This window comes from Cervus elaphus, chromosome 17 (genome assembly GCF_910594005.1).
Source record: "Cervus elaphus chromosome 17, mCerEla1.1, whole genome shotgun sequence".
Lineage (NCBI taxonomy): Eukaryota > Metazoa > Chordata > Mammalia > Artiodactyla > Cervidae > Cervus > Cervus elaphus.
The window spans coordinates 54,684,618-54,708,190 of NC_057831.1; the positions used below are offsets into that span (position 1 = coordinate 54,684,618).

The 23,573-nt window shown below is 38.5% G+C and overlaps 1 protein-coding gene across 3 annotated transcripts in view; it reads right to left on the reverse strand.

The window, feature by feature from the left end:
• ARAP2 (ArfGAP with RhoGAP domain, ankyrin repeat and PH domain 2) overlaps window positions 1-23,573 on the reverse strand; it is a 186,389-nt gene that overhangs the window by 81,494 nt on the left and 81,322 nt on the right. For all 3 annotated transcript variants that reach the window (XM_043871270.1, XM_043871268.1, XM_043871269.1), the window contains 8 exons: window positions 22,584-22,669; window positions 21,627-21,809; window positions 19,142-19,316; window positions 18,534-18,668; window positions 10,426-10,570; window positions 5,511-5,613; window positions 4,133-4,331; window positions 3,665-3,728 (listed from right to left, as the gene is read on the reverse strand). In XM_043871270.1, coding sequence (XP_043727205.1) covers window positions 3,665-3,728; window positions 4,133-4,331; window positions 5,511-5,613; window positions 10,426-10,570; window positions 18,534-18,668; window positions 19,142-19,316; window positions 21,627-21,809; window positions 22,584-22,669 — 1,090 coding nt within the window. The remainder of the gene's footprint in view (window positions 1-3,664; window positions 3,729-4,132; window positions 4,332-5,510; window positions 5,614-10,425; window positions 10,571-18,533; window positions 18,669-19,141; window positions 19,317-21,626; window positions 21,810-22,583; window positions 22,670-23,573) is intronic.

Consider the following 23,573-nt stretch of genomic DNA (forward strand, 5'->3'; position numbering starts at 1 on the left):
ACATACATATGGAATTTAGAAAGATGGTAACGATAACCCTATATGCAAAACAGAAAAAGAGACACAGAAATACAGAACAGACTTTAGAACTCTGTGGGAGAAGGTGAGGGTGGGATGTTTCAAAAGAACAGCATGTATACTATCTATGGTGAAACAGATCACCAGCCCAGGTGGGATGCATGAGACAAGTGCTCGGGCCTGGTGCACTGGGAAGACCCAGAGGAATCGGGTGGAGAGGGAGATGGGAGGGGGGATCGGGATGGGGAATAAGTGTAAATCTATGGCTGATTCATATCAGTGTATGACAAAACCCACTGAAATGTTGTGAAGTAATTAGCCTCCAACTAATAAAAAAAAAATTAAAAAAAAAAAAATAAAAGTAAAAAAAAAAAACAAAAAAACTTTATTCTCAAAAACTAAATGAAGCAGCTTTGACCATTATTTTGGAATCCTGCTAGTTTTAAACTATTCCATAAACTTAGAGTACTTCTGAGTTCCCCTTCTGATTCCTGTTGCCCAGAGTAAAGTTCAAGATGTCATAAAGTAATGAAACATTTAGTCTTCTGCCTCCCTTATCTTGCATTCATGAGGGAGTACACTGCATGCGGTTAGCACTAAATAAAAATTCAGATTGAATAACACTAATCCACATTTGGCACATTTTAATTAAAATCTATGTACCCCTGGTCAAATCCTTATAGACGAAAACTGGTAGAAAAATACCTTGGGTACAGTAACATGATTTTTGCAAATTACATACATATATATATATAATAAATAAAATAAATTTCACTGGCAAGTTTCTGTTTGCTAATTTGTTTAAGAACATCAGCTCTGTGAGCTCAAGCAACAAATCTGTATTTTTGACCATTTTTTCTTGCCATGTAGGTAACAGGCAGCAGGCATTCCATAAATATTAATAGATGAAGCACAGGCTGGAATCAAGATTGCCGGGAGAAATATCAATAACCTCAGATATGCAGATGACACCACCCTTATGGCAGAAAGTGAAGAAGAACTAAAGAGCCTCTTGATGAAAGTGAAAGAGGAGAGTGAAAAAGTTGGCTTAAGCTCAACATTCAGAAAACTAAGATCATGGCATCTGGTCCCATCATTTCATGGCAAATAGATGGGGAAACAGAGGAAATAGTGACAGACTTTATTTTCAGAGGGCTCCAAGAGTTTTTCCAGTCATGTATGGATGTGAGAGTTGGACTGTAAAGAAAGCTGAGCGCCGAAGAATCGATGCTGTTGAACTGTGGTGTTGGAGAAGACTCTTGAGAGTCCCTTGGACTGCAAGGAGATCCAACCTGTCAATCCTAAAGGAAATCAGTCCTGAATATTCATTGGAAGGACTGACGCTGAAGCTGAAACTCCAATATTTTGGCCACCTGATGTGAAGAACTGACTCATTGGAAAAGACCCTGATGCTGGGAAAGATCAAAGGTGGGAGGAGAAGGGGATGACAGAGGATGAGATGGTTGGATGGCATCACCAACTCAATGGACATGAGTTTGAGTAAACTCCAGTAGTTGGTGATGGACAGGGAGGCCTGGCGTGCTACAGTCCATGGGGTCACAAAGAGTTGGACATGACTGAGTGAATGAACTAAACTGAAAAAGTGTATTTGTGCTAGTCTTCTAATGCCATAACACTATCTACTCTCATTATTATTTCTGAACATGTATGGAATGTATTCGGAGAGAACAGTACAACTATCATCTGGTAGCAAAATTAGAACCTAAAATATTATTAGTCATTCTAAGTCCAGAAATAAAAAAGAAAAAACATAAAATTCTGATTATGTCTGTAAGTTAAAAACACATTCTGACATACGTATCTAATCAGCAATACATTTGCTGTCTAAAGCGGTTGGCATCTTCCTGTGAAGTTCAAGAAAAGACAGGTTCAGATAATGGCTCAGTCATCATCCTTGTCACTAGCATGGAAGTTCACTGGAGGGAAGGCTAATTGAGCTTTGCTTTTATATTTATCATTACATATATATATATATATATATTTACAAATACATATCTTGTACTCTTGAAGAGCTAAACATTCTAATTATGGGATTTGAAAGCAAATGGTAAGATATAAAGAGAAAACAATTTGTTCAGGAGACTATGCCATCCTAGCTGTTGTGATCTGACTCTTTCTGCTCCTTCTCAGGCTCTTTTGCCAGATCATTCCTCCTCCAAAACTGAATGCCCTGGGACTACCTCCTTGTCTCTTTTCTACCTACAGTCCTCCTCTAGGTGAATCTGATCTGTTCCTTGGCTAAATAAGTCAGTCAAAATGTATGCTGATGACTCTCAAATCTTTATCTCTGGCTGTAACCTCTCCACTTAATTCCAGGCTTGCATATCCACTTTGCTTTCAAATAGACATCTCCAAGTAATCATTGCCAAAACCAAATTCTTGATCTACTGCCCTAAATGTACTAATACCCCACCTCTACTCTCCATGTTATTTTATCTCAAAAATAGCACCATAATTCACATAAAGGCTCAGGCCAAAAACTCTGGGATCATCTCTGACTGTCACAGTCACTGAATTCATCAACAGATTCACTGACCTCTACCCACAGAGTATATCTTACCACTCAACACTATGTCATTAGGAAGTCACCTTTTGCCTGGCCTCTGCAGCAGCATCTTACCTGATGCTCAAACTTTCACTCATGCCCTCTGAAAGCTATCCATCTAGAGTCACAGTAGTCATTTAAAAACCTAAGTCAGATGATTGCATTTCCTGGCTCTCAAATCAAGGGGTGTCTCACCATGCTTAGAATAAAATTCAAGTCTTTACATACCATGGCCTGTAAGGCTCTATAGTCTGGCCCAGGGATATCTCTGTAATCATTTCTTCTCTCACTCACTGAAGTTTCCCTAGCCACAGGAGCTTTCTTCAGACCTTGAACATGCCAAACACAACTCACTCTTGGGGTCTTCAAAATATCCTTGCCCTTGTGCCTCGTACATTCTATTCAGACTGCTGCATGTTTTTTGTTTTTTTTTCCCTCCACTCGATACAGATCTCTGATCAAAGATATCTTCTCTTACCACCCTATTGAAAACAGAATACCACTCTACCAGGTACACTCTCTTTACCTTATTTTTCTTCAAGCACTTAACACTGAGGGACAGAATACTATGCAAATTTTTTGCCTGTTTATATTGTATATTGTTTCCCCCACAAATGTAGATGCTTCATGAAGGCAAAGACCGTATGTGTTTTATTCACCACTATATCCCTAGTACCTATAACAGTACCATAGAGTAGATGCTTAATATTTATTGAAAAATTGAATAAATTCAAGAAATCAGGTTTTAGCTATACATGATTCAGGGTATTATTTATACCTATCATGTATCTACACTGATAATATATTTACAAATGTCAAAGTGCTTCCAAAGGAAGCAAAGGAATCTAGGTCTGCAGAAAACTACAATAACTGATCCCACTGAGTTTCTCATAATATAAAAATAGGCAAGCTTCACTGGTCTGCTCCTTCTACTAAAGAGAATATATACATACACACACACAAGATTCAGAAAATTTCCAACAGTTTATAAAATAATGGGTTCTCCTCCAAGAGGATAACCAGAATATCCAACTCCATAGAGGCATTGAGATAAAGAACAAAAAGCAAAAATGCACTTACCTCCCTTTTTCTACCAAGAGCAAAACATCCAATTTTTCCCCATTTTGAACCACTGTGCTAATTGCTGGAGGGAAAGAAGAAAAGTATGAACATATTATTTTAAAGCATTACACTAAATACCTTTATCAACTACTTACTCACTGTTTAGAAGTGAGTCCTCATAATTTTATGTGAAATCTACTATTTCCATATGCAGCAAAGAACTCTGTGCAGATATAAGTGAAGTGAAGTGAACTCGCTCAGTCGTGTCCGACTCTTTGCGACCCCGTGGACTGTAGCCCCACCAGGCTCCTCTGTCCATGGGATTCTCCAGGCAAGAATACTGGAGTAGGTTGCCATTTCCTTCTCCAGAGGATCTTCCCAACCCAGGGATCGAACCCAGGTCTCCCGCATTGCAGGCAGACGCTTTATCCTCTGAGCCACCAGGGAAGCCCGCAGATAGAAGGGGAGGGGGAGAAAAAAACTTACTTAGTTCTTGTAGTCTCCTTAAGTGCATTCTATCCTCTTGACCTTCTTGCATTTGAAGGCAAAAACGCAAATTAGATTTGTCCATTGCAAACCAGCCTTTTCTCCACTGATCCAGGGCGTGGCAGTCTTTGTAGAAGAGTTGACCAATCAAATCATAGTCAGCTTCTGTTAAGTTTTCAGCAACAAAGGGAACAAAATGCTGTTAAAACAAATACAAAAAAGTAATAAAGACAGTGAAAACAGGAAATCCCTTACATAGCTAAAGATATGAGGGAAAGGGGAAAAACTTGTTTTTCTGTATTAAAGATTTAGGAGTAATCCAGATTTCAAAACAATTATTTAAACTTGCCATCAGTCTTAAAACTGAAGAGCTATAAAATAATGCAATTTCAAATGGCAGCATCTTAAACCGTTTTTCTTGATATATACAGAATTGAAACAGGAAGACATTCTCTTTGTCAGTTTGTGGAATCTTTTAAAATGTCAACCTTCAATGTCTGTCTTCATTTGTATCTTTTACTGAATCTGTTCTTTTCCTGTTTGTGTACACTATGAATAAGAAATCTACCTATAAAAAGACATACACAGAAATGACTTCACAATAATGAAAAGATCTCCACCATCAAGGTATGGCCTTAATTTTAAGAATGACCTCTCCAAAATCCTACATTAATTTCTTCTCTGCTTAAGGCTTCAGAAAGGTAACTCTTAACCTCGTTTGACTACAACCTGTGAAACCCTAATTAAGTATGAACATGCTTTCTGGAATCTTTAAAAAAATTTTCATGAACCTCCAAAGGTAAAGACGCTTCTCTGGATTTAGGTAATAAAACAATATTTAAATACCTTGGTCAGATGGAGAGAATAAATGGATACCAAGGGGGAAAGGAGTGGTGGGAGGAATTAGAAGATGGAGAATGACAAATATATACTACTGATACTATATATAAAATAACTGATGAGAACATCCTGTGTGGCACCGGGAACTTTACTTACTAAACTGCCGTGACCTGAAGGGGAAGTGCCAGAGGGACGGGATGTATGTGTGTGTCCGGCTGATTCAGTCTGCTGTGTGGCAGAAACTAACCCAACACTGTAAAGAGACTATGTGTGTGCACAGGTGCAAAATCACTTTAGTCGTGTGTGACTCTTTGCGACCCCATGGACTGTAGCCTGCCAGGCTCCTCTGTCCATGGGATTCTCCAGGCAAGAAGACTGGCGTAGGTTCTATGCCCTCCTCCAGGGGATCTTCCCAACCCAGGGATTGAAGCCATGTCTCATGTCTTCTGCACTGGCAGGCGGGTTGTTTACCACTAGCACTACCTGGGAAGCCCAAAGCAACTAGACTCCAATAAAAAATTAACAAAAAAATAAATACCTTGGCTATTGCTTCTGTCCATTTTCTTTGCACTTGAGATGTTTCAGCTCCAAATAAAAATGCACGTTCTGAGGGTAAATAAATCTCAAAAGTAAAGATGGGCCTACAGGACATAAGAGTAAAAAGGTACTGCTGGTTATGTGTGGCTTTAATGATAAAAAAAATAACACAAAGATCAAGTCTTCAAATAAATTCCTTTTGAAAACTGAATAATAGTGTGAGATCTACCTACCATCTACCTATCATATTTTTCTGTTGCTGGTTTGTACTTTATCCAAATGAATTAAATGGAACACACTGGATCAGACAGAAATAATATTCTTCTGACAAACCATCTATGTATGGCATGACTTTGCTGATGTCTTGATGTGGCAGGGGGCTCTCTTCTGTCTCCTCTTCCCTCTAAGATCACTCCTTCTTGATTTATTCTGATCCTGTTCAAAGCAAACATTGTCCCAACAATTCTCTAAATAGTTCTCATCTTCACAAATTTCCCTTCCATCATCTCATCCTATGCCAAAATGTCATCTCCTTAGTATAGATAAAAATAGGGTAATATCACATAACTTGAATTTTTCCTTCATTGCTCATCTATAGTCCAAGTATTTCTTGGAACACACTAAGTATATATGCTCAGTTTAGTTCAGTCGCTCAGTCGTGTCCGACTCTTTGTGACCACATGAACGGCAGCACGCCAGGTCTCCCAGTCCATCACCAACTCCTGAGGTTTACCCAAACTCATGTCCATTGAGTCAGTGATGCCATCCAGTCATCTCATCCTCTGTCATCCCCTTCTCCTCCTGCCCTCAATCGCTCCCAGCATCAGGGTCCTTTCAGATGAGTCAGCTCTTCGTATCAGGTGGCCAATGTATTGGAGTTTCAGCTTCAACATCAGTCCTTCCAATGACACCCAGGACTGATTTCCATTAGGATGGACTGGTTGGATCTCCTTGCAGTCCAAGGGACTCTCAAGAGTCTTCTCCAACACCACAGTTCAAAAGCATTAGTTCTACTGTGCTCAGATTTCTTTATAGTCCAACTCTCACATCCATACATGACTACTAGAAAAAGCATAGCCTTGACTAGATGGACCTTTGTTGGCAAAGTCATGTCTCTATTTTTAATATGCTGTCTAGGTTGCTCAGAGCTTTCCTTCCAAGGAGTAAACGTCTTTTAATTTCATGGCTGCAGTCACCATCTGCAGTGATTTTGGAGCCCCCAAAAATAAAGTCAGCCACTGTTTCCACTGTTTCCCCATCTATTTGCCATGAAGTGATGGGACTGGATGCCATGATCTTAGTTTTCTGAATGTTGAGTTTTAAGCCAACTTTTTCACTCTCCTCTTTTGTTTTCATCAAGAGTCTCTTCAGTTCTTCTTCATGTTCTGCCATAAGGGTGGTGTCATCTGCATATCTGAGGTTATTGATATTTCTTCCCACAACCTTGATTCCAGCTTGTGCTTCTTCCAGCCCAGCATTTCTCATGATGTACTCTGCATATAGGTTAAATAAGCAGGGTGACAATATACAGCCTTGACGTACACCTTTTCCTATTTAGAACCAGTCTGTTGCTCCATGTCCAGTTCTAACTGTGCTTCCTGACCTGCATACAGGTTTCTCGAGAGGCAGGTCAGGTGGTCTGGTATTCACATCTCTTTCAGAATTTTCCAGTTTACTGTGATCCACACAGTCAAAGGTTTTGGCATAGTCAATAAAGCAGAAATAGATGTTTTTCTGGAACTTTCTTGCGTTTTGATGATCCAGCGGATGTTGGCAATTTGATCTCTGGTTCCTCTGCCTCTTCTAAATCCAGCTTGAACATCTGGAAGTTCACGGTTCACGTATTGCTGAAGCCTGGCTTGCAGAATTTTGAGCGTTACTTTATTAACGTGTGAGATGAGTGCAATTGTGCAGTTGTTTGCGCATTCTTTGGCATTGCCTTTCTTTGGGATTGGAATGAAAACTGACCTTTTCCAGTCCTGTGGCCACTGCTGAGTTTTCCAAATTTGCTGGCACACTGAGTGCAGCACTTTCACAGCATTATCTTTTAGGATTTGAAATAGCTCAACTGGAATTCCATCACATCCACTAGTTTTGTTCGTAGTGATGCTTTCTAAGGCCCACTTGACTTCACATTCCAGGATGTCTGGCTCTAGGTGAGTGTGAGCGATCACACCATCATGATTATCTGGGTCATTTAGATCTTTTTTGTACAGTTCTTCTGTGTATTTTTGACACCTCTTCTTAATATCTTCTGCTTCTCTTAGGTCCATACCATTTCTTTATTGAGCCCATCTTTGCATGAAATATTCCCTTGGTATCTCTAATTTTCTTGAAGAGATCTCTAGTCTTTCCCATTCTATTGTTTTCCTCTATTTCTTTGCATTGATTGCTGAGGAAGGCTTTCTTATCTCTCCTTGCTATTCTTTGGAACTCTGCATTCAAATGGGTATATCTTTCCCTTTCTCCTTTGCTTTTTGCTTCTCTTCTTTTCACAGCTATTTTTAAGGCCTCCTCAGACAGCCATTTTGCTTTTTTGCATTTCTTTTTCTTGGGGATGGTCTTGATCCCTGTCTCCTGTACAATGTCACGAACCTCTGTCCATAGTTCATCAAGCACTCTATCAGATCTAGTCCCTTAAATCTATATCTCATTTCCACTGTATAGTCATAAGGGATTTGATTTAGGTCATACCTGAATGGTCTAGTGGTTTTCCCCACTTTCTTCAATTTAAGTCTTAATTTCTCAATAAGGAGTTCATGATCTGAGCCATAGTCAGCTCCCAGTCTTGTTTTTGCTGACTGCCTAGAGCTTCTCCATCTTTGGCTGCAAAGAATATAATCAATCTGATTTTGGTGTTGACCGTCTGGTGATGTTTTTATATAGAGTCTTCTCTTGTGTTGTTGGAAGAGGGTGTTTGCTATGACCAGTGCATTCTCTTGGGAAAACTCTATTTATTAGCCTTTGCCCTGCTTCATTCTGTACTCCAAGGCCAAATCTGCCTGTAACTCCAGGTGTTTCTTGACTTCCTACTTTTGCATTCCAGTCCCCTATAATGAAAAGGACATCTTTTTTGGGCGTTAGTTCTAAAAGGTCTTGTAGGTCTTCATAGAACCATTCAACTTCAGCTTCTTCAGCTTTACTGGTCGGGGCATAGACTTGGATTGCTGCCATTACCTAAAAACAAAAACTCAAAATACCCTATATTAAACTGATCGTCCTTCTTTCTCTTTCTTACCCCACACCTCTTGCTATCTCCTTTACATTCCAGTTACAGGCATCACCATCTGCCTCATCAACAAGAACAAAACCTTGGAATCTTAATTTATCTTCCCTTTGACATCAGCATTTCATTCAGTCACACACTGAATGCTACCAGTTCAATCTTAAGAGTCTCTCAACTCACTGTTTCTTTTTAATTATTTGCTCCTCTAGCTACACTCTCTTAATTATATCTTTCTTCTTCCAATCTCTTCTTTAATACTCAGCCATCAGCTTTCTTCTGAAAATTCAATGTGTATGACTCCTCAGTTGCTATATCATCAATTTCAAATTCTGTAATATGCTATTGAAGGTGACTAACAATCTGGCTGTAGTAAGTATTTTTTAAACACATCTCATTATAAATGCTTTCATTTGCACATCTACTTGTATCAGTAACATTCTATCAAGAATGTTTTATTTTCGAATATGATTATATGCTGACATAAACTAATAGTAATTATTTGAATTGTTTAAGCAATTTAATACATAGAGTACACTTAACATTCCATCAGTTGCTCAGTTGCTCAGTCAGTTGCTCAGTCGTGTCCGACTCTTTGTGATCCAATGGATTGCAGCACGCCAGGCCTCCCCGTCCATCACCAACTCCGGGAGTTTACTCAAACTCATGTCCATTGAGTCAGTGATGCTATCTAACCATCTCATCCTCTGTTGTCCCCTTCTCCTCCCACTTTCAGTCTTTCTTAGCATCAGGGTCTTTTTTTTTTTTTTAAATGGTAAGCCACATTAAACTGTTTAATCATTTAGAATAAAAGCACTATTAATATTAAAGTAATAAATCAACACATAACCAGTTTTGTTCACAAAACGTTAGATTTACTAGAAAACAGTAGTCATTCAACTATCATGTACTGGTCGTTATGCGATAACAGTAAAATGTTTCAGTATTTCATATAATTTTATATAAATGACATAGCTTTACAAATCTCTTCCCTTTCTCATATAAAACTTTTATTGAAATACTATGCTCCTTTATCAGTTTCATAACTGATTTTGCACATTTTAATATTTTTATTTTTAAAAAAACTACATTACAAAATGTGATAAACTTTCATACCAAATATCTTAGAGGGTCAATTTCTAAAAGTCCTCACAGAATCCTACTAAACTATTTGTGAGTCGAATATGTTAAATATTGTCTACTCTTTAAAACTTTTTGAGACCATAAAAATGTCAAAATAGATCTAAGAAATCTAGTATTTCAATATGCTATTCAATATGCATAACTTATTTTATTGTGAACATTACCACTGCACTTTTTTGTCATCTATTTTAACCATGATACATTTAATGAAAGCCTAAATTTTGTCATTAAATCACTATATTAAACAGTGAGTGAATCATAAAAATTATCGGACTACATGTGCAAGAATGGAATGATGTAAACTTACTTAAAATTTGACGTGAAGATGTCAACCTTTCATATTACCTAATGAAATATCTTAATTTTCCCACATTTTAGTGAATTCCCTAAGGAACTTTTAGAAGCTGAAAAATGAGTAGGCTTCAAGAAACCGCCAAACTCTTCTGTAAGAAGCAACTGAAGAATTGCAATGATGATAAAACACTTATTAACTGGTATGATACATATCAGAAAATACTTTCAGCTCCTACTCGTTTAATGATAGACCTACCCAGTATTTAAACAGAAGTCTTCTTTGTGCACAGCCAGGCAGATGACTTCATTGATATTAATGGTGCCATTAGGCGTGGTAGACTTATCATTTTCATAGTAACTCAAGAAGCCTCCTTCCAGAACACACCACTTTTTATTTGTCTCTAGGAATTTAAAACAAAACAAGTGATAAATTGAGCTATACCATAAATCAAAATTTAAAATATATGGTCTTAAATAACTGGATTCAAATAAATGGATGTATTAGTTTCCTATTTTGTATAAAGAGCATGATACTGCTGCATGGGATATAAAACTGTCATACTTAATGCTCTCAAAAAATTTACAACCTAGTAGCCAGGGATGTGAAAGACAAAAATAACTGTGACACTGATGACCAGACAAACAGGCAAATCGATAAAGAGACCACTGCAAAACGATGCTGAAATGGTAAAGACTGATGTCTATACAGAGCATTAGGAAGGGAAAATGTAGGGTAAAAAGCATCACTGTGGCTGATGTTAGGTAAGTGTACAAAAAATAAATGTCCTTAATGTCCTGTTTAGTAGTAGTATAGTAGCTCAGCTGTGTCCAACTCTGCGACCCCATGGACTGCAGCCTTCCAGGCGCCTCTATTCATGGGATTTCCCAGGCAAGAATACTGGAGTGAGCAGCCATTCCTTTCTCCAGGGGATCTTCCCTACACAGGGATTGAACCCAGGTCTCCAGCATTGCTGGAGAAGACGATGGCACCCCACTCCAGTACTCTTGCCTGGAAAATCCCATGGACGGAGGAGCCTGGAAGGCTGCAGTCCACGGGGTTGCAAAGAGTTGGACATGACAGTCCCAGGGATGGGGGAGCTTGGTGGGCTGCCGTCTATGGGATTCGCACAGAGTCGGACACGACTGAAGCGACTTAGCAGCAGCAGCAGTTCCAGCATTGCAGGCAGATTCTTTACCAACTGAGCCACCAGCAAAGGCCTAATGCTCTGTTTGAATGAAGTCATTCAGTTGTGTCTGATTCTTTGCGACCCCAGGGACTGTAGCCTACCAGGCTCCTCTGTCCATGGGATTTTCCAGGCAAAAGTACTGGAGTGGGTTCCCATTTCCTTCTCCAGGAGATCTTCCCGACCCAGGGATCGAACCCAGGTCTCCCGCATTGTAGGCAGAGGCTTTACCATCTGAGCCACCGGGGAAGTAAATGCTCTGTTTAGAGGATTTGAAATTCATCTTTTAAGAGTTCAGCACACTATGGCCTGCAGGCAAAATGCAGATCAACACCTGTTTTGTAAACAAAAAATTTTACTGAGAAAGGGCCACACCCATTCATTTGTGGATTGCCTGGGGCAGCTTTCTTGCAACAAGGGCAGAGACTATCTGACCTGCATGCAGAGCTTGAAACATTTACTATCTGGCCCTTTTCAGAAAGTCTGCTAAGCTTTGCTTTTAGAGTTGATGGTAAGCCACTGAAATGGTTTCATCAGAAGGAAACTGCAGATTTAAATTTTATACACTTGCTTTCTGTGCAACATGGATGTGAGAAGGTGAGGCTGAAGGCAGAGACCTGTTGGGACTCTGCCAAACGTGAAAGATGAAGACCATCCGAGGCAGGTAGTACCACAGGGATAGTAGGATAATGGGTGGGTAAGGGGGCGATGGGATGATAGGAGAGGATGGGGACAAGACAGACAGGGAGGAGGGGAGAGAGCAATGCATACATGCACTTGTGTATTCTAAAGGGATAAAACATTTATTGATGGGACATAGGGAGTAAGAGAGAACTTATTAATGGTTATTAATCATTTTTAGCTTTGATTACAAGGTGGGCAGAAATGCCTATTTTTACCTAAAAGGAAATAAAGTAGAAACAGTTTTAGTGCATGTAATCTGAATTTCCTTGGACACGCACTACATGAAAGATATCTCCTAGAAATTCAAATAGGAATACCTATTAGGCAGATCACCCTGTGGATTTGAATCTTCAGGGCAAGAAACAGCCTCAATAACCAGAAAGTCTTTAGAGTACAGGTAGTAGTTGAAAATGCACAGTAACCAAGGATAAAATCTAAGGGAACTTAGGGAACAATGGGTATAGAAGGGTTCACAAAGGCAGAGTAAAACAAATGAGATGAGAGAGTGCATAAACAAAAAAGGGGTGAGCATTTCAGAAACAAATGACTACCAACACCAAATACAGAAAGAGATTCAATAAAATAAGGGCCGAAAATATCAGCTGGTCTTACAATAAGAAGGTAACTTCAGTTCAGTCGCTCAGTCATGTCCGACTCTTTGCGACCCCATGAACCGCAGCACACCGGACCTCCCTGTCCATCACCAACTCCTGGAGTCCACTCAAACCCATGTCCATTGAGTTCATGGGGTTCTCAAGGCAAGAAAACTGAAATGGTTTGCCATTCCCTTCTCCAGTAACTGCCTGTCCTTTAACCGAGAATTCTGTCTCTCTCATCCTTATCTGAGGTGGGCCTTTCAGAGACCAGACCCATTCTGAAAGGAAGCTACCCTCAGACTGAAGTGGGAAGAAAGAACTTCACACAAATTACGGCTTTTGAAATAGTCATTTATGTGGAAAAGGTGTGTTTCTAAAGTAGCAAAAAGCGCACACTGAGCTCCCAATCATTCCATAATTCTGAGAAAGAACTGTGAGGAAAGTCATGCGAAGGGGAAACTGTCAAAAACCTATCTGGCCAAAGAAAGAGATTACATCTGAAATCAGGACTTGGGAAACAAGACTGCAGGCTCACGGCAGAGGCCAGGCCCCAGGAGTCTTCCATGATAGGTATTCCGGAGTTTGCACCTTTCTCAGTAGACAAGTGGGAGACATTGGAAGGTCTTAAACAAGTGTCAAATGCATGATCCACAAAGTAAATGTAAATGCAGAACCTAATTATGCTAATTCTAATGGGAAACAAATGACAGACCTCTTGAAAAAGGTGAGTACAAACTCATTTTAAGTTAGAAATATGGGCTTGAGGAGATTTAACCTTGTAGCATCATCACCATAATCCTTGATGAACTTCATTTTTTTAAGTGAAAATAGGCCAGAGGTCAGACAAAGCAGGCATAGATATTACCTCTGAGGATTTATAACAACAAAGCCATGATAGGAAATTTTGACATTTCTGTTCATCTGGGAAGCAATCAGAAAGCTTTAACAAAACTACACTGGATGGCATTGGTCTGCTTGAGCTAATTCAGACAGGACACCCTCTCTGCCACAGAACAAGTTTTACTGCTTAATCAGTTACCAGAAGATGTCTACCAGAAGCAAGACTGGGGCCACAGAATGGACAACTCTCAGGACACAAGGTGTTTATAAGACAAGAGGTCATGTTTATTATGGTGGTTGGATCAGCTGGAGGGGTTGTTCTTTCCTTCTATTCAAACCTGACCTTTAGATCAGGGCAGAAAAACGTTAGTGCAATTTACTCATGCACAGATAAAGAATTCCAGAGGTGACCTACTGAAATATTCCTATGAAGTGATATGGTTACTAGAGTATGGTTACCTTGATTGTTAGCTTACCACCAGTAGGATATTCCTAAACCCAAAGGCTAACTGGAAACCAGAAGCAAGTTGTGTATACGGATACCTGTGTGTCTCTGCTACCATTTCTCCTTGTCCTCATCCTCCTAGCATCAAATGTATGTGTCGTATGTTCTCCTGTGCATCTTATATGCATTAACTCATTGAATCCGCAGAACAACCCTATTAGGTCAGTTCTATGATTGTGTGCTCCTTTCCTTTTACCCTGTTCATGGGTACAAGATGGTTGATGGACTTTACCAACATCACGTAAGTACTCAGCATCACAGCTGGGAGTAAAACCCAAGCAGTCAACTAGGGAAGGTATGTTTCTATCTACTTCACAACCTCCCTGTCCGTGCCTGACACATGCTTGAAGCATGTATGTCCACTGTTTAAATGTGCCAGGGTACAGCAGAGGCCCTGCCTTCAAATACATATGTGCATGATAAATGAGAGAGAGTTCAGGTGAAACTATTATTTTTTTAAACCATAAAGTTGTTTCCTGATGAAGAATTTCCCAAACTGATGGCATTCAGCATCCACAGAAAATAGAAATATTCACTAGGACTCCTTTCATTTAAAATAAATGTTTCAGCCTTGAAGAAATATTTTTAAACTATGCGAGCTAGGCATTTATGGAACAAAGGATCTTCAAAATTCCTCAATACTAACTCATAAAATTAAATATAAACAGATAATACAGAGTTTCTAGTAAACCGTATCAACCACTTTCTCTTTAAAACTCAAACACTGTCAACAAATCAAGGTAAGATACCAAGGGAAAATAATACAGTTGAGGGGAGAAAACAGAAAACAAAATCAGGATGCTATTATTCAGCTCTGCACTTAGGTTTAACAAGAGCTATCAATCTTTCCTTTCATGAACACTAAATTGGGGAGAAAAAGAAAAATACAGATCAGTCTTCATAACCAGAGGCTAGAAGAACTTCAAATCCTGAAAATCTGAACTGACAATTTGAAGCCTCTGTAACTCTCTGAAGGACTTGCATGCATTTTATTCCTTGACTTTTTTCTTTGTTTTTAATCAGTCTGCTCTGTGGCCATCCTGACAAGCCCTGATGGAGTGATGCAGTCCAGATGCTTGCTGTTCCGAGGCAAAGGTGACAACCACACTTTAATCTCTAAATCTTTCCAAATAATTCAATTTTTCCATAAAGCTGGTGCTCAATAGGAGTACCACTGCTGCAGAATCTTGATGGAAAGAGAAAAGAAAGAAAAAAAAAAAAAACCCACCAAAACTCTCTGCTTCTTGTTAATTCAACTTTTTCTTCTATGTTTTTAAGTAGGCTCTTCCCAAACAAAATGTGTTTTGTGTCAGCACTTATATATTTTTATATGCAGGTGAAAAAATAGTAACTAATAATTATAAATAGAGTTTAATCTTTAAAAATTGTGAATTGCTATATCATACACCTGTAAACCTTAAACAATACCATATAGAAACTATACTTCAATAAAAATTTTATTATGTATATATAAAGTCATCTGTGCTTTTACACTGGCAGTAATGTGGTTAGAGCAATGCCCATTTATTCAACAAATATTTGCACATGACTAGTTATGTGTGGACACTGTATTAGGCACCAGAGATTTGATGCTGCTGAATAAACCAGAGAATGCTGAGGCCTCAACGAGCTTTCACTCCAGAAGGAGGGAGAAACAGATCACACAAGGATCCAGTTCACGCACCGAGAGCCACAGTGGAAGCGAGCAGCACGTATGAGAGAGAAGAACCAGCAGTGGGCCCACATGTTAGGAGGCTGCCACGGAGGTCTCCCCGACCACGTGGCCCGGAAGTGACCCCCTAGAGGTGAGAGGCAGCCAGGCTGAGGAAAGTGTGCTCTTTGCAAAGTGAACAGCAACTGCAAAGGTCCGGAGCGGGCACATTGCAGGAACAGACAGGAAACCAGTGGGGCCAGGCAGGTAGGACAGGAAGGAAGGATGTAAGATGAAGAGGGGAAAGGAGGAGAAGGGCTTTTAGGTCAGATAAGGAAAAGGCTTATATCCTGTCATGGGAAGCCACTAACTGTACTTGAACAATGGAAATGCATGGTCTGATCTACATTCTCAACAATCACTATGTCTGTTTGGGGGAACGGTTTGGAGGGCAGCCAGGGGAGATGTTAACCAGTAAACAGATATGGGCTGGGGCAGAGGATATTACAGCCCAGGCAGGACACGATGGTGACTGAGGTTCAGATGCAGTTAGTGAAGATGGAGAGCAGCCAACTGATTCATGGTCTATTCTGAGTTAAAATGACAGACCTTGCTGACATATTGGATGGAAGAAATGAAGACCATCAAAGAATACCTTGCTGTTAGATTATTAGATTGTTATCCAATGAAATCATTTCTGTGTGCTCCATCGTCAAAGTATATATCACTTAAAACAGAATGCTCCAAAATGAGAAAACATCCCTAATTAAATTACAAATATGGAGAATGCACTGGTTTCTGTTTTTTGAAATAAATTTCAACAACAAAATCCATTAGTGAACTTATCTTTTATAAAAGGAAAAACTGATTTAGTTACAAATTTGAAACATCAATTCAGTTCTTAAGTGATTAAGAAAAGCAATATATTTCAAGAAAACAGTAAAACAAATTGATAAGTTTATAAATATTATAACCAGAGTTGTCAAAAAATAACTAAAAGCTTATTTTTAGCCTGCAGAATACTTATGATATATTGAGAAGCTTTAGGAAGAAAAGCTCGTATTTCAGATTTCCTTCCTATTTCATCTTTGTATAAGTGGTTAGAAGGGTAGATTAATATATCCTGCAATTTAGAAGAAACATTCTAGAAAACTTGTACACTTCTTAACAAGTACACTAAGTGCCCTGTTACTCAATTATTTTAATAATTGCTATCATCTTTTCACAGATTGTTCTGGTACTTCTTCCCTCTTGATCACTCAACATTCAACTATATAAGTATTAAAATACTGATAAGGAGCAATGGGAAGATGAGAAAATCTCTAAAATTCATCATTTATTATTGGTCACACTGAGAAAAGTAAGACATGAAAATAAATTTGCTGAAAGAACAAAAAAAAAAAACAAAAAAAAACCTAAAAAAAAAAAAACAAACCTAAACTCAAAGAATAAAGATGCTCTGCCCTCTAGTGTCAGCTGGTCATCGCCCTGACCGAAGCCAAAGTCACACAGTAACAACTATAACACAAATCAAATGCAAGACTCCGCTTCATGCTGAGCTCCTCCACTGTTCATGTGAAACCAGCATAACATCAACTATCCTGCAGAGCTTTTATGAGAATTACAATGAACATATAGAAAAAGCCTAAAGCAATGCCTTACACATAGTACATGCTCACCAAAGGCGAGCTACTGTTTATAGGTTTTTGTTGTTGTTTAGTTACTAAGTTCTGTCTGACTCTTTGCGACTCCATGGACTGTGGCCCGCCAGAGTCCTCCATCCATGGGATTTCCCAGGCAAGAATACTGGAGTGGGTTGCCATTTCCTTCTCCAGCAAATCTTCCCAACCCAGGGATCGAACCCATGTCTCCTACATTGGTAGGCAGATTCTTTACTACTGACCCACTAGGAAAGGCCAAAAAAGTAATAAAGTATAGTTTATCCCAGTATAATTCTGCTAAAGGTTATAATTTTCTTTTTTGGACAAATAAAGCCTGTAATTGAAATAATCTCTTCAAATGTATGAAGATCAGGATGAACACTCTAAAGTGAGTTTTTCATCCTGTTATTCCTCTGATCAAGTAATCAGAGAGAATCACTAGGGAATTAATACCTGTCCTCCGAGTCTCTGAAGTCCACCATCAATTGGCCTGCATAACTTAATCTCTCTTAAATTCTTTCTGTTCTAGTAAGACAGAGCACATTATATTTTTCCTGCCTACATTTTTAATATTAGTTTGAATGTATATAACATTAGCCTGGGTCTTACTCATTTTTGTTTTCCTAATGCCCAGCACATGCCTGACACAAGGAGTGAAATGGATAGATTTCACCTACTATGATCCTGCTAAGATCAATGCCACAAACCTACAACAGGTTGTTAAATCAATTAATTCACACCATTTCTTAGAAACCATCCTTAAGCTTTATTTTACTTACATAGACACGCATAATTACAATCAGAACAAACTCAACTACTTGAGACCACTTAGTATGCTGACAGAATATAAACCAAAGACTTGTCCGTTCATCCTACATGTTGACATTTATCTATATTATCTCCCCAGCTGGTGGGTCTGTCCCGGAGGGAAGGGGCTGAGTTTCACATTTCTTTGGAATACCTCTTAAATCCTGAAGCAGAATTGGTTGTCTCTGAGGTAGATGTCAGAGAATTCTGCTGAGAATTCACTCAGCATTCCGAACCAGTAGTAAATCTTTGCTGCAGTGCATGAAATAATATCTGTGCCTGGAAGCATTTATAAATCCTCAAAAAATAAATATTTCTCTACTGCGAGATCAAATCTAACATCTCACGGGGAAAAATATCAAAACTTAAACCTAATTGTTTTGATAATGAAATAAAATTTTATCATGACAAAATCTAAAAGGAGCAGAGAAGGTACCTTCAAGCAGTTTTTTTTCTGAAGAGAGTTTAGAAGCACCAGCAGGAGCCTGATACAAAAAGTCACAGAGGAACGTAGACTGGGAGGACTCTTGATTTAATCCACCTTCAGAATATGTGTCATGTTGAGGGAAATCTAGAAAAATTATAGAAATATCACATCTGAAATCTGAAATGTAAACAATTTTCCCTTGGCTTATGAATATGTTGGTGAGTTCTGAGGTAGAAGAAAAACTACTTCAAATATACTGCAGAATAAAGATACAGAAACATTTATTTTGCTTTGCATAAAATTTGCAAATAAGCACTTTGGTTGTGTTTATTATTCATACATGAAAACTGGATTTTAGTGAAAATGATTACATGGGATTAACTATTTTAATCTTCCATTTAGATGATTAAAGGCAAATAAAAGATTGATTTCCTAAACTTTTCCTTGAAAGGAACTAAAACATGGGTCTTAAGAAGCATTTTCCGTCTTTCTGATAATTACATTTTCTTTTCATCCTAATAGTGTTTCTGATTTGAGAAATTTACAGATTTGAGCTTCAGTCCTTTTAAGGATCTATCAGGAGAGACCAGGTTAATGGAGGTATGAGAGGGCCTAACCTGAGAATTTGTTATGGTAGAGAAATTCCATCTGCAGACTCTGCCCTGCCTTCTTGGCCAGCAGATAGGGGGTGCTGTGGTCAGGATCACCTGTCGCGCACATGACATCTGCCCCACTGAACAGCAAAGCCATTGTTTCCAGAACATCTGGTTTCACCACAGCGGCACACAGAGCCTGGTCGATAAAAGAAAATACAACTCTAAGTGAAGAAGATACAATTCTAGCAATTAAAATTTAAGAAAGTCTGCCAATTCATTTATGAGATGAAGTCTACATTTCTTTTTAACAAAGAAATCTAATAATTATTACGCCTTGAACTAACCAACAGGTAACAAAGGCCTGGTTTACACGAATTTAAATTTCAACAGAAGATTACCAAGTGTCTATTCATTGTTTTACTGCGGTGATGTTCCAAATCTTCAAATCCATTATATCTGCCATAGAAGATATTTTCTGTATTTTACATACTACGATAATGGCAATGCTCAGAAACTTCAATATACTTCAAATGCAGTAACAAAGTATCCACTAAATATTTTGTTTGCATGAATGTTTCTGCACGCACGCTAAGTCGCTTCAGTCGTGTCCAACTCTTTGCAACCCTATGGACTGTAGCCCACCAGGCTCCTCTGTCCATGGGATTTGCCAGGCAAGAATACTGGAGTGGGTTGCCATGACTTCCTCCAGGGAATCTTCCCGACCCAGGGATCAAACCCATGTCTCCTGCAGCACTTGTTTTGCAGGTGGATTCTTTACTGCTGAGCGACCAGGGAAGACATCAGTCGTGGCAATGATTTTTTGGATATGATATCAAAAGCAAAAATCAATTAAGTGGAATTATAGCAAACTAAAAAGTTTCTGCATAGCAAAACAATCAACAAAATGAGACGGTAAAACCCACAGCACAAGGGAAGATATATTCAAACCACATACTGCATGAGGTTTAGCAACCAGAATATACAGATAACACATGCAACTCAATTAGAAAGAGACAATCCAATTTAAAAAATGGGTAGAGGACCTAAATATACAGTTTTCCAATGAAGACACCCACAGAGCCAATTTTTAAGCAGTATCTCCTCAATAAAGTAATTTTTAAAAATTATTTGCTGATGTTAAGAGTACCATTTTTAAGCAGCCCAATGTGGTAGTAAACCCTAACAGACAGACATCCCTACATATCTTGAAGAAGAAAGAAACAGCTAGTAATTAAAGCCAAGCTTATCTAATATCTTAGCTCAGGGTATCTATATGGTGTGGCAGAAAAAACCTCCTTTGGGGTCATTAGTATTTACCCTCTGACAAGATTCCTGTCATTATCAAAAAGAGAGAATCCACTGGGGGGAAAATATGCCCTAGTTCTCCAATCTTGCCAGTTACTTCCCCAAATCCACAACTTATTATTTATGTACTTATCTTTTATGGGCCTCCGGTGCATAGAACTAGATTAATTATAACCCTTGGTTATACCCTGTTATCATTATTTCATGCATGTCTTGTATAAATGGGTCCGTTATTTTCATAGAAATTAGCATCTATGAAACTATCACCCTGAACAAAACTAAATGACTGAGTAATAACCTATATATGATTGCCTACCCCTCTCCCATCTCTCTGACTCTCCCCTACCTTAAGTATAGATTCCGCATTCTGCATTTATTGTACATCCTTGCTTCAAAATCCATTGGTGGCCTCGCTTTACTAATACCAAAGATGTATAAAGAAGCAAGAACCTAATTTATGGGAACTAAACCAATAGAAGAGAAATATAAAACAACTGTATAAATCTTATCATTTCTAGAGAAGAATTGAAAAGATCTTCATTTTCCAAATTTTTCAGCATAATGCTATGTAGTTGGGAGTGCTTATCCAATAAGCATTGACACTGAATGCATTCTAAAGATCTGAGAACCAAGAAAGCATACCCTAGGCATATAAAAGTATATGTTTTAAATATCTATACATAGAAGAACCTTCTGACACACAAGAAATTGAAGCAGTTGATTTTTTTTTTAAAGGAGGGCAAGATATTAAACAAATTCTTTGCTAAAAGGGCAATATAGAATGGTCACAAGAAGACCCAGAATCACTCAGCAAAGGCCACTTGCAATCAATGGCACTGTCAGTAACAATAAACTAACAAATGAAGTCCATTTTGCTGACACCAAGTCAGCAGTGCACAGCTGAAGTTACCATGTTCAGTATCCTGTCCCTAATATGGGGAAAGTTGTTCAAGCTTTAATTGGGGTGGGTGTACATCAGATAGAAACTTCAGTGAGGGAGGAAAAGTTTACTTGCCCTTGATAACGAATCCTCAAGTGAAATGAAGGTAAAAGATCTAAGGCGCAATGTTACAAAAGGAAATAAAATTAAACAATAATTTTATGAAACAGCAAAATATTTTTTTAACTTTTTTTCAAAACCCTTGGCACACGCTTAAAAAGACCTTAACATCCATGTCTTTTGTTACATTTCATTGGTTACCTTATTTAATTCTTCCTTGGTAAGAGACGCCAAAAGGGTTTTTCTGAATCTTCCTTCTTTGTACTTCTGAGTGATAAAATTTTTTCTCTTTTCTACCGAAGAGTCCATGTGTAATTCTTCATCTTTTTGAAGATTACCAGCCCAAAAGTCATTAGCTCTTTTGTTTCCAATGACAATAAAAAGCTGAATTATCAAAGAATTACAAAACGTATCAATTCAAACAACATCTTTGAATCTGCAGAAAACTGAGTCACGTGACAAATTAAAGCACAGCTTAGTGTAAAATATGCAAAAATACAAAAAAGACCCAATTTTTTCTGGAAGACGGAGTGTGAAAGCAGACAATATTTCTATTTAAACAGCCTAGCTCCTCTTAATAATGGTAAAAGAGTAACTAGAAAAGAAACTGCAAGCAAGACAAATTGGAGCAAAAGCATTATTACTTTTTGAAGCTAGCTCGCACTGAGACAGATTCATTTAAAATGGCTGAGTAGGTGGGCTAATATGGTTGAGAGTGTTACCGACGCCCGAGCACAGAATAGATGCGGGAGACAGCAAGTTAGACAAGATTGCAGTTAATGACAGAGTGTGGCCGAGATAAGAATAGTCAATTTTGCCAAATGTTTTCATTCACCGTTCTGTTATTTTATCCATGCTGGGTTAAAAAGAAAGAGAATAAGTTCTGGCTTTAAAAAGAGCTGCCAAGCCTTTTAAAGTAGTTATTACCATTAGAGCTCCTTGCATTTTTTATTTTTATTTTTAAAATAACCACCTCATTTAGGAAGCATTCTGAAAGTTAAGATAGAAAGTTACCACTATACAACAGGCGATAAGTCATTTTTTATACTGTGCCGAGATCTTGATCAGAGAGATCCTAAAGTAACCTCATCCCGCCACAAATGCACATTTCCTCCCAGATTCTGGCTGACCACTTGACCACAGTCAAGTCAGACTCACCTCAATGAGCTCATTGCTCCAAATGCTGGCATCCATTTTCAGACTTCTAACCTTGGAATCTTTTGGTCCTAAAGATCTATGTTGCCCTGTAGACCAAAAAAAAAAAAAAAGTAATTCTCTTTGAATTTCTATGTACATGTATTTTACCATAAAAAGTATCTATGTATATATACATGGCAATCTGTATTAACATTAAAACACATGGACATCACCAGATGGTCAACACCAAAATCAGACTGATTATATTCTTTGCAACCAAAGATGGAGAAGCGAAAACAAGACCTGGAACTGACTATGGCTCAGATCATCCATTCCTTAGCAAAATTCAGACTTAAATCGAAGAAAGTGGGGAAAACCACAAGACCATTCAGGTATAAATCAAATCCCTTATGATTACACAGTGGAGATAAAGAATAGATTCAAGGGATTAGATCTGGTAGACAGAGTGCCTGAAGAATTATAGACTGAGGTTTGTAACACTGTATAGGAGCCAATGACCAAAACCTACCAAAGAAAAAGAAATGCAAGAAGGCCAAGTGGTTTTCTAAGGAGGCTTTACAATAGCAGAGAAAAGAATAGAAGCTAAAGGCAAGGGAGAAACAGAAAGATATATCCCACTGAATGGAGAGTTCCAGAGAATAACGAGGAGAGATTGGTAGAAAGCTTTCTTAAATGTACAATACAAAGAAATAGAGGAAAACAACAAAATGGGAAAGACTACAAATCTCAAGAAAACTGGAGACATCAAGGGAACATTTCATGGAAGAATGGACATGAAAAAAGACAGAAACGGTAAGGATCTAAAGGAAAGCAGAGAGATTAAGAAGAGGTGGCAAGAATACACAGAAGAGCTATATACAAAAAAAGGTCTTAATAACCCAGATAACCACGATGGTGTGGTCACTCACCTAGAGCCAGACATCCTGGAGTGTAAAGTCAAGTGGGCCTTAGGAAGCATTACTATGAACAAAGCTATTGGAGGTGACTGAA